Source organism: Osmia lignaria, chromosome 12 (assembly GCF_051020975.1).
Source record: "Osmia lignaria lignaria isolate PbOS001 chromosome 12, iyOsmLign1, whole genome shotgun sequence".
Classification (NCBI taxonomy): Eukaryota; Metazoa; Arthropoda; class Insecta; order Hymenoptera; family Megachilidae; genus Osmia; species Osmia lignaria.
In genome coordinates, this window is record NC_135043.1 from 10782279 (window position 1) to 10794126 (window position 11848).

General features: G+C 42.8%; 1 protein-coding gene across 4 annotated transcripts in view; it reads left to right on the forward strand.

The window, feature by feature from the left end:
- Nucleotides 1–11848, forward strand: part of LOC117610062 (uncharacterized) — a 13196-nt gene continuing 1348 nt past the window's right edge. Inside the window, exons 1-11 of one of the 4 annotated variants that reach the window (XM_034336984.2) lie at nucleotides 8–445; nucleotides 6312–6350; nucleotides 6726–6950; nucleotides 7342–7430; nucleotides 7516–7805; nucleotides 9883–9921; nucleotides 9993–10037; nucleotides 10111–10695; nucleotides 10981–11050; nucleotides 11242–11457; nucleotides 11552–11795. In XM_034336984.2, coding sequence (XP_034192875.2) covers nucleotides 371–445; nucleotides 6312–6350; nucleotides 6726–6950; nucleotides 7342–7430; nucleotides 7516–7805; nucleotides 9883–9921; nucleotides 9993–10037; nucleotides 10111–10695; nucleotides 10981–11050; nucleotides 11242–11457; nucleotides 11552–11795 — 1917 coding nt within the window. In that variant the 5' untranslated portion in view covers nucleotides 8–370. Of the gene's footprint in view, nucleotides 446–6311; nucleotides 6351–6725; nucleotides 6951–7341; nucleotides 7431–7515; nucleotides 7806–9882; nucleotides 9922–9992; nucleotides 10038–10110; nucleotides 10696–10980; nucleotides 11051–11241; nucleotides 11458–11551; nucleotides 11796–11848 lie in introns of all 4 variants that reach the window. The other 3 variants (XM_034336987.2, XM_034336985.2, XM_034336988.2) reach the window with 3 other exon arrangements.

Consider the following 11848-nt stretch of genomic DNA (forward strand, 5'->3'; position numbering starts at 1 on the left):
CCGTGTGCTGAAAATGACGCAATCGAACCGGTGACCGCGAGACTGTTCTCTCGTCGAAGACGCTGACACACGTAAAATCAGTTCCGTCCTGTGTACGCCCGTTGAAAAGAAGAAGAGGAAAGGCTAGGTGGGGTGAAACGATCGTGGTGGAAGTCGAAGAAGAGGATCTCCGAACGGAGCAGAACCGTACGAACGTTCATCGCGACCGCACCACCGGATCTCCTCCATCTTGGTGCACAAAGTTATATCGTTAATTTACGTGAGATCAATCGATCGGTCAAAGTTCGACGCAAGGCTACGTAACAAAATCGACGACGAACGAATTTTCTTCGATCTAGAAGAAAAATAAGAAGAACGAAACAGAGGAAAGATGGTTTACGAGAGTGACTTCTACACGACCAGACGGCCCTATTCAAGGCCTCTCGTCTCGTCCTACAGCGTCACGGTCAGTAGACACAAGATTGACAAAAGAGCGGGATGAAGTATGTCTTAATAATGTTTTGCTGAATGAGTACTAACGTCGAATGAGAGCCCCGTGTGACACGGAAATACTTTAACCGAAATTACCCTCGTTACAATCTTTGTTCGATCTAGAGTCAACGTTTCGTTGCTTCGAACGATCGATTAGAAAGAATTTCGATAAATAGACCGGTGTTCGCGATACTGTCACGGTTGGCGAACGCTATTACACTTTGAAAGTACTTACGTTCTAACGTCGAAACATTGACTCTTTAACGATCGATAGAACGACACTCCTTGATCACCCGCGAGATCGATCAACGACAGCCACGATATTGACCGACGCGACACAACAACAGATCCGATCGAAACGAATCGTTGTCACTGTCGGCGTTTCGAAGTCTCTACTTCCACACTGTGATTCCGACCACTACGTTACTTGGTTGCTGTTCACTATCGTCAATGTTCTTATCGTTTAATTAGTCTTCTCCGATCTCGGTGTCTCCCGGTGTATCAAAGAAATTTACACGATAGCCAACAATTCACAGCTCTATGTTTGTTCTGTTGTTTTTTCTTACTTCTTGTTCGTTTAACGTGCACAATTAACGGCAAATGTACAATTGCACGGTAACAACCTCCAGTTTACGGAATTAACGTGTACCTGGCACCAAAGTAAGCACTTCTCACCAGTTACCTACCCGTCGAATCAAACGGACGGTACACGCGTTCAATGATTTGTTTTCCAAAGTACACCCCTCACTGTGTTCCTCTGAATTTCTTTTCTATGTATACGCCCTGAAGCAACCAGGGTTTTATCGTAACCTTTTGCGGTCCAAAAATTCAATTTACCAATGGATCGAATGTATTTTCAATGGATACATCAAATATTACATCGAATACTTAATAAATGTGAAATGATATAAACTTGGAAGAAACGTTCAAAGTTTCCGGATATACAATTTTATATCAAGTTAAATGGGTACATTGTAGGTAGAAAATATATTTTCGAAACATAGATGTTTGTTTCTACGTTCGAATGGAGAATCGAAGAATGAAAAGTGCGTAAAGAGCGGTTCAAGAGCCAAAGCAGTTGGATGAAAACCTATTCATAGCGTTGCAGCCATTTTCCGGGACCCCGTTGCGTTAAACTTAGATGCCGTTCGACCCAGCAAATCTTGGATCCGTAAAGAAGAAAATGTAGTATTTGGCCGACAAGTCTATACGCGGCGGAAGCGAATTTCAACAGAGAACAGGTCGAAATGTAGGTGAATGAATTACGTAAATAAATTCATTCGAGCAATGAACCGAATAACGCGCCTATTAAAAGCCAAAAACGGCACCAACTTCGAACGGATTGGACGAGGAAGAAAGCGAAGAATAACATGCTTTGCTAACTTTTCAAAGATAATTGGGAAGAAGAATAGACGTTGATAGGGCAACGTTTATTAATCGGTTGATTAACAAGGAATGTGTAATCAGAAGCTTCGCAATTTCAACGAGTCAAAGAGCTGTTCCATTGTTGATCGTCGATCAATGGTGCCGCTTAAAAGGTGACCTAAATAGTTAACCTCTCGGTGATTCTAGCCATGCCCGACAGAGATCTTCGTCGAGGTCTCGAGCATCTCGAACGTTTCCAATGACCACGAAATGCTTGACGAATCGTCAGACGAGGAAACGTTTTCTCGCTGTTTTCAAGCGTTACGAAGACATTTTCTCGTCTTCCTTAGTTTTGGTAGAGGGGATCTCTGAGCATCGGGTGTTGCGTTACTCTGCCCTAATTTAGACTCACCAACTTACCAGCGACGTTCACTCCCACCACGAGAGCTGAAATTCGTCACGGAAATTCATACACGCGATTTCTGCTCCTCGTATATTTACCTTACCAAACTTTCTATACCGTGGGAATATCCTCTGCACCCGTTCGTTTACGATTACGCTGCCAATTATGAGCGTTCTTGAAAATGAACTTTAAGGTGGAGGCGAACCGACGTAGCGCGAAGACTTGCGCAAAGGATTTGGCAGCTGTTGATATTCGGAAATCATCCATTCGATATACATTTATAGGGTTGGCCAGAAAAATCTCACGAAATCAACGATTCGGAATGTGCGGGGGCGGATACGAGGACGTGGTTGTTGCTTGCGTTCTTCCTGTAACATACCATTCGCATTGCCTCGCTCTATTTTTACACGAGAATAAGAAGCACCCTCAAGAGGAGAAAGAAGATCGTCGAGAACTCCCTTACCATCAACTGGAAAAAAAAGTGCACACCCCAGGGATCAGTTCGAAATATTTGATATCTCCTTACTCCGGTCCCCTCACGCTTTCCTTCTTAAAAAAGATTCAACTTCTTAGTCATTCATTTATTTCCGGTACACAGCGGCGTACCATTTCAATGAGAAACGCTAGATCTATTTACTATACGATAAGAAGCAAAATATTTATAACGTAACGTTAGCGGTAACGCGGAAGAACGGTGTGGAAGTGAGGACATCGAAAGGAAGTTGAGAAAGAAGCCGTTACGAGAGAAGAAGCGATCGAGGGTTGGAGGGAGACGTTAAAAAAAGAAAAGAACTTGATGAAATTTACAGAAGCAGGACTACTTCCCTTGGGAGAAGGTACCGTTCGTACCACGACCGTCTTTGGTGCCGGAACCGTTCACCGTTTGGGGTCGCAAGAAGCAAGATCCAAAGAAGGAATTTTATCAATACGCCACGATAAAGGACAAAGAGGGTGTTGTGCGCGGAAAAAATCCCTCTAAGGAAGAGCACAGGCGACAATTGGTAGACGGTGGTGCCGTGTCAAAGGTCAGCTTAGACGCAGCCACCGAATTGGCGACCAAGGGTCACGTATTCGAGAAAGGGGTGCTCTCCAGGCCGGCGGTCACCAAAAGACACGTCGTCACCCCACCGAGTGGTCGTACCAAAATATTAATGGCCCTCCAAACGCCGTCTTGGTACCGATTCTAAGGAATTTTCCTTGCAAACGAACGAAAAGTAATCCAACAACGATTTACAATTTAACGAACAGATATTTTGATACCTTGTGCTTCGTAGAACTGAAAATGATCATTTTTCGTTAGGCAGACGATAGGGGATAGACGTTGTTTCGCATCGCTTTTTTTTTTTTTTCACATTTCTACGATATCCGATCGATCGATCGATATGAATTTTGTTTGGAGGGAGGTCGTTGTGGTTAAAAATAGAACTTTATAATCGGTTACGCTTACAATAGCTCGACGGTACGCTTTTAGCTGTTAGGTTTACTTTGTTTACGTATCGTTTTTAGCGCAGTAATTCTTTGTTTCTCCATGCAACTATAAATAGTTGTCCTACACACGTTGGTTTATTTTTAATTACCTTTGTACGCGAGACGGGCAAATAAAGTGGTTCGATTTTGAAAAGCCTGTTTACTGGATCCGTTCCCAAGACGGATGCGTCCTACGGTATCCGTGCTATAATAAACGCGGGTAAGCGTGTATTGTCTCTATAAAAAGAAAATAAAATCATTTGGATACCGTGAAATTTAATACCGAGTCTAGCAGCCATTTATCATCTTTTACTTTAACTCTTTATGTATGTATTACCATACAACGTTAGAGTCTTAAGACTCTTTCCTTTCTTTTTTCCCCCATTTTAATATCTTGGATATAGATAATTGAGAAAGAAACGAGACACCGAGATGCACTCGCGCATACGGCCGGAGAAAATAAGAACATAAAAACGAACATATACACAGTATCGGTAACGTTATCCACGTGTTTCTTGGCAAGGGTGAGTTAGTTCAGTTGCTCAACGTATCGCTTCGAGTTGTCCTGAATATCTCGGCAAGGAGACATTATTAATGCATACGTGTACCGCTCTACGTTTATAATTGGCCCGCACGTTGTGTGTCTACAGATAGATCGACTTATTATTACATATCGCGAGCCACCTTATTGACCCTATTATGTACATTCTGTTCCCTTTTAACACAGTACCTTAACGTTGCCGTTATTCCGTGACACACGATGTCCTCTTTTCCGATACGTGTTGTTCCGTAGCGAAACGGAGAACAGAGCGAAACCGGAAGGTAAATTTAACGGGATAAATGAAAAGCGAAACTAGCGAGGTGAGAATTTCGAAGGGAACCGATCGAGGATGGAAATGATTATCTAAGATTAATCGACGCGACGAGTTCTGTTCTCCGGAAATGCCTGTTCTCCATGTTGTTGACCTTGTGTAACCCGACTATCTATAGACGCCTCGGCATTACGTGGTCCGTGACTATCCGGAAGTCGGGATGAGGACTGCTCAAGAGCAGTACAGCTATGCCTACACCAACACCAGCGGTTCGAGTTCTTCTTCATCGTCTGCGGATCCGTATACCCGTCGTCCGCAGAGGACTAGTTACAGCCAGGAGAGCGTCGTCAAGAGGGAGAGCGGACCTTACGGATCTTACTCGACCGAGAGATCGTCCAGGACATCGAGCGGCGGAGGTCCTGGAAGCTATCACTCCTCCTACGAGTCTCACGCTTCCGGTCGTTTACCTGGCGGCACCACTTACCGTCATTTCTCCTACCGCGTCTAAATTCCTCACCCCCGATGCTTTCGTTTCACCCATTATTGCAATCGATTTTTCTAAGCTTCGCGTAAACAGCGATTTCGGTGAAACGATAAAATATTGCCCCTCCCGTCCTTCGACGATACGATTCCTCCTATCTTCGATCGACGATTCGACAGTCCGTGTATTTCTTTGTTTAACGAGTGTAATGTTTTATAGTTGCATTTAGACGTTTACAAAACTGGCCTGATTAACCGTTAGGTATCGTCGAAGATGATTAAAACACACTTCACACCACGAACAATGTACACGCAACATTTTTCTCACCTCAAAATACAATTGTAAACAATCTCTACACTTTTCTAATTTTCTTCGATGCATCCGATGTAAAAAAAAAAAGAAAATTCCTTTGTAATTTTACTCTGTCCATTTATGGATTATGCGTGTGGGAGTGTTTTTTTTTTTTCTGCTTAAATGTAGTGGAAACAATTGTTTCGTTTCTTTCAGCGTGTTGGCGTGAATATAAAAAAGGAAACGAATCGTGAATATCTTTGAAATATATGTAAAATCGAAACGATTTTGATCAGAAATAAAACGTATATGTATTGGAACGTAACGCGACCTCTCGTTTCTTTCTTTGCTCGTTAATTAATCTTGTACCGTGTCAACGCACGATTAACGTGTACCAAACTAATCGTGACTAACACCGAAACTCATCTCGATAGACACACAACGCGACAAAAATTGGCCAAATTGCTTGTTTTATGCGGAAATCGGAATAAAATCAATTCGTTGTCTCTTATCGAAGGTACACCGTAGATTTATTCGTCAGCCTTTACCGGAAGTACCGAACCGACTCGATCGACGATCGACACGCGTACAAAAAAAGAAACATATTTCGAATGAATAAATAAAGATGAAAGCATGATTATTTCACAACGAAGGCGCACACATTTGGTTCATAGTTTTTCCCTGTTTCCGTTACCCATTTACCGGAAGTACGGGATCGATTCGATCGACGATCGACGTTTAATGACGGACATGTGTGTAAAAGAACAAAGCGAGTAAATAACTGAAGAGGAAAATGAGAGCAAAAAAAAAAAAAAAAAAAAATGAAAAAACAGAATGTCGAAAACGACACTGTACTGTGAACATTACTAACCGGGTGTTGTTCTTCTTTCTATTTATTCTGCCTCTCACGTGACTCCTCGTCCCCCGCTGCCGCCGGATTACGCCCAATATCGTCGAAAATCGATTAAACGAAACGTACAAAACACTCGTCTCTGTAAATACAACGAAAATGGGATCGCAGTATCGACCGATCACTTTACCCCTATCTACGATCCTTCAGGTAAGTATCACGGTGCTTGCGCTAGTGAAACAAGAGTAGCAGCTCGCTTTCAAAACGCTAAAACGCTTCGAACAGCAACAAGTGCGATATTCGTCTTCTTGCTTCGCGCAATATCTATTCTCTAACGACGCTTTTTCGGCTTACGCTAAAACACCGCTCATCCTCGTTATCATTCGCTATCAACGATTCCACGCATCTCATCTTCTACCGTAAAAATCATCGCCGATCGTTCGAGCTATTGGAATCGATAAAAGAGAGAACGATTGCATGCCGCTGCAAATTGCACGCTTGTCTGATGCTAATTGGCACCGACGCGAGGCTGGGAATGTAACGACTTAGTCGACGAATTAGTAAAGCAGAGTTCGTACCCTTCAGTTGAGGAACGTTCCTCATATACCGTACGTGGCTCACAAAAGGCTCGTCACTGTAATCCACACGCCGTACCATACCGTTTACCATGGCGGCAGCGTGATACCGATAACAGTTCACTCGCGAGTACGTCCGAGCGTCCTCGCCGCTGAGATCAACAGGATAAGGAATCTGATCAGGCCTTACACCGGGTCCTACACCGAAAGATATCTACAATCGAGGGATCGCATCGTAAGTGAATGCGCGAAAACATAATCTCGGCCATAAGCATGACAGTCATCATCCATCTGTTGTCATCGTCATCTTCGATCGTCGCATCTCCTCTTCAACATCTTCAACGTCATCGATTCGTACAGCGGAAACCGCGTCGTCTTTTTTATCAATTCTTTACGATTCAAGCAAGTCTCGCACCGCAATTGACGACAAAAGTTCGAAACCTCGCGTTCACGAGAACCATGTTCGAAGCATGTTTAATTTAATATCTATCTATCGAGACAGTCGACGCATCGACGCGAAACTTTACAGCTATCTACGTGGTGTAGTTATCGTATCGAACACTAATTCCTCTCGCAAGAGAAGTAAACACTGTTTAAACGTCTACTTTACGTGTATCTATTCGCAGTATTTCGACGACGAGGCAAGGGAGATACGCGCAAAGGTGGACTCCCTTCTACGAAGAGTACACGTCTTTGTACCACGAGCTGTGGCAAGGTACTTAACGATTAACCCAGCCCTGCCACAGTTGAATAATCAAACTGAAAAAAAAAAAAACAACCAAAAATCGTTGAATTTTTAGCGACTTCGTGGAGGAGATAGTGCCGGAACGTATGCGTAGCGGGGATTACATTCGTCGATTGATATCCGGCAAGCACAACTTGAAGAAAGACATGGAGCCAATCTCCTGGTACGAGGTACCAGAACGAAGTAACTTTAGTAACCTGTCCTGCGTCAAGTACATCGGTGGCAAGCCACAGTCCATCAGGAGGCCTTATTTCAAAGTCGCCGATCTACGTCCATCCGACATCAAGAACGACGTCAATTTCCTCAGCTACTATAGCAAGAACCGCGAGGCGGCCGCTAACGCCTGTGAGTAGTTTGCTTACACGGACGACGGACGACGACGACAACAAACGACGACGACGACGACGACGACGATAAGCACGAAAAACTGAGTTCTCGAACGAGTCTTTTCGAAAGACAATACGAAATAAATTCAATTGACAGTCAACCTGTTAGAAACGACTTTGAACACGAAACACGAAGTAGTGGTAAATCATAGGAGGGTGTAATAACGAATAATCGTTTAATTAAAGTATTATTCGTTGTTATCCTTCCTCGTGCTTTACCAATTGAATAGAATTTTGATTAGAATTTTAGAAAGAATAAAAACGGCCATAGGACGCCGCGTTGTGTGTAACCCTTTTTTTGGTTCTGGTTTTTTCTCTTACCCGCTCGTTTCTCTACTTTTACACTTTTTTTGGATTGATTGCCGTTGGATTCGCACTGCCTGACGAATTTTTGTTCCGCTGTGCTGGCGATCACTTTGTGTTTCTCTACATTTTGGTGTCGTTTTTTTTTTTTCGTTCGTTAAGTAGTCTCTTTTTTTTGTTTTGTACCTAGTATTTTGTTCAGTAGCTGCACATCACTGTTACGTATTGTGTCTAATTCAAGTATTATGTAGCGACGAAGGTGTGAGACAGAACGTTGTTCTTTTTTTCTTACCCTTTTCTTCTATTTCGTTTATTTTTTCATTTCCTTTAAATCACGCGTATCACGCGATGGTGATGATACAACGTTGAAAAAAAAAAAAAAAAAGAAAAAAAGAGAATGAAAATGAGAGGAAGATTTTACACGAAGGCAGACTTCGAGTGTCAGGCAGAACCAGACGACTGGGACACGTAAACCGTGGATAAAAATTGCAGAAGAACCAGTTCGGATTTTTTGAACGTTTCAGGCAAAGGGTGGAGAGATCGCGTTCCCGAGCTGTACGAAGATCCGACAAAAGGCAAAAAGAAGAACGAAGAAGAGAATGAGAACGAGGGAACCGCCGAAGAGTGATCGACCGTTCGCGTTAAATATCGTTTTGTTCGAGATCATATCGATAATGCAACGTCTACTTTCGAAAACACGCGTACACCTGCGAGCAAACAATTTACACGTTCGATAGGAAATCTGTCGAGCTTACTTGTCAGGGGTTAACTCTATGATATCCCTGAGCAAACGTAATTTCCTTGAAAGCTAGTCGTCGATATCGATTTCCTTACGGATAGGTGACTGTAATATTCCTACCGCTCTCGTTCGACTTCAAATTGAAAAAGAAAAAAAAAAAAAAATTCTCAATCAGGTATCGATATACAAATGTCATTGCGATCAGTATCGTAAAAATTTGTCCGAATTTATCAAAAAATAAAAAAAAAAAATCGTAAATGTCAGTTGTTTTCCTTACACGAAAATTGGAAAATGTAGAAGAGCTCTCTGGCTAACGAGCGTTTTTCTCGAGGTAAGCTTATATCTTTGGTGCGTAATGTTCTTCTAATCATTCGAACCGATTGAAAGACAAGACAACAACAACGACGATACACGAGAAAAAGATCGATAAATTTCGTTGTCAAAATAATGATTCTAATGAAAAAGAATAACACGTCCATCTACATCGAGGAAGCAAAAGTGATGGAAACACAGTTGCTAAGTATTACCGTGTGTGTTTCTAATCGATCATCCCCCTGAACAATTTGTGACTCTGTGATCGGAGACGATCGATCGTATCATTGAAACAAGACGTGAACGAACGATCTGGTTCATCGTCGAAAAATCATCGTATCCCTAAAAATCGTGTTACGAAATATACCCGAGTGTAAATGTCTCATCGACTCCAGAAATAATTTCATCGTCGAACCTATCGAGTTCGAAGTTTCCTAATACGCTAATTCATTCGTCGCACACCATCGTATTTTGTTCTTAAATATTAATCGACTAGATCTTTTCTTTACCAGGCTTTTTCTTGAAATTAACAATTCGTATATTCCCTTCAGCTAACTTTGTATAATTACAGCTTCATTTGGTGTGTACGTTGGTGTTTTATTTCAGACGTAGAGACATTATAGCGTCAAAGAGAATCCTTTGTTGTTAATCGAACGTTTATGTTTCATGTTCCATTTCGTAGCGTCAGACGAACCGATGACGGAAAGGGAATTAAGAAAGGGTCAGTAAAATTTCTTCAATATTCCTAATAATCTTGTTATGCCCGTTTTCACGTAGCACGATCAATTTTAGCGAGAGCGTTGCAACCAGAATTAGATGAGTCAACGGTGAAGAGAGGTACTATTCCTTTTCTGAATTTTCTAATGCGTGTATGTGGCATAGAGAAACGTGACATCGATGTGTCTTGTAGCGCCTAGAGTAGAGAAAGAACCGGAATCGAAACCGGAAAAGAAGCGAGGATCTAAACGAGGAAAAGCTGAGGAACGAAAATGGGAGACACCGAAGAAAGAGTTGGAAGCTCCTCAAGAATTTGTAGTAGAAACTGTGGCAGTATCGCAGCCTGAACCTGAACCTGAACCTGAACCTGAACCCGTGAAAGAACCCGAACCTGAGCCCGTGAAAGAACCTGAACCTGAACCAGAACCCGTGAAGGAACCGGAACCTGTGAAAGAGCCTAAACCTTCGAAGAAATCGAAGCCGGTGAAGGTAGCTGCACCTGAACCGGTGAAAGAACCTGAACCCGAACCCGAACCTGAACCCGAACCTGTCAAAGAACCTGAACCCGAACCAGTGAAAGAACCTGAACTCGAACTAGTGAAAGAACCTGAACCCGAATCTGTCAAAGAACCTGAACCAGAGCCAGTGAAAGAACCTGAGCCAGTCGAAGAACCAGCAGCTAAGACAGAGGTTAAACAAGAAAATCTGGAAGCTGAAAATAAAGAAACTGTAAGTGAAACGGAGGAAACGGGCGAAACGGAAGCAACTAGCGACAATGGTACGTTATTTCGAAAGAGGAATCGAATAGGAATCGATAAAAAAATCGTGGGAGTATACGTAAAATAGCGAGATCAGTGTCAATGTCGTGACGAACCTCTGTTACTTATCCATTACTGTATCTTGTTCACTGTTGCACGAAAGATAGTATGTTCTGTTACGTGATTCTTGTGTTCGATTCTAGAGAAGCATTTCTAATACAAAAGATACACGCAAACACACGACAGGTATACGTTTCTGTAAACAACATGTATCGTTCATTTGCAAAATACAATTTTGATTTCAGTGAAACACGACAAAGAGGAGGCGGTAAAGAGAATAGAGAAGTACCTGATTAAGGCTGCCGAAGAGGCTAGGTGCGTAGTTCGATTCAAGTTGGCAGATATCGTTGATGAGGTTACATAAGAAATCGCGATGTTTTGAAATAATAGTATCGACACTAAAAAAACTGAGCCGGTAACATTGAACTCGACCAGGTTACCCGTTGACCCACTCGTAATCGAGAGGCTCGCCAAAATTCTAAATCTCGAAACGTTTTCAAACGCAGGACCGACGAAGAAAGGAAACAGGCTGCCGAAGACGAAAGGGTTAGGCTAGAAATGGAGGAGCAAAAAGCGTGGGAAGCACTGCAAGCTGCACAGGAACGAGCGTTACATCTCGACGAGATAGTCGAGCACGAAAAGGCCGAGGCTGAGAGACAGGTAGAAGAACAGAAGATCGAAGCAGCTCGAGCTGAAACTGAAAGAATACTCGAGGAGGAAAGGTAATTCGCCTACCGGGGTTTCTTAAACCACGTTTCGAAAGGCGTCTCTGTTGCCTTTCTATTTCAAAGGGTCAAACACATTTTCTATGCGCAGAAAATTAGAGGAAGCGAAAACGGAGGCCATGTTGAAGCAACAGGAGAGAATGATAGTGGAAGAACATTTGGAAAAAGTCAATGAACAGGAGGAAAAGGAAGAGAGGCTAGCGAACGTGACGTTCGACGATGCCGACGAAGTGAAAGAAGTCGATCATTTGCGCGACGACGCGATAACCTGCGACGTTACCGATCAGGAAAGAGAAGAAAAACAGTATGAATTGATCACGGACGACGATACCAGGGTAAGTATCATCATTGACACGTTTGCAACCCTCTTTCGAGCCAGTGTGAGGGC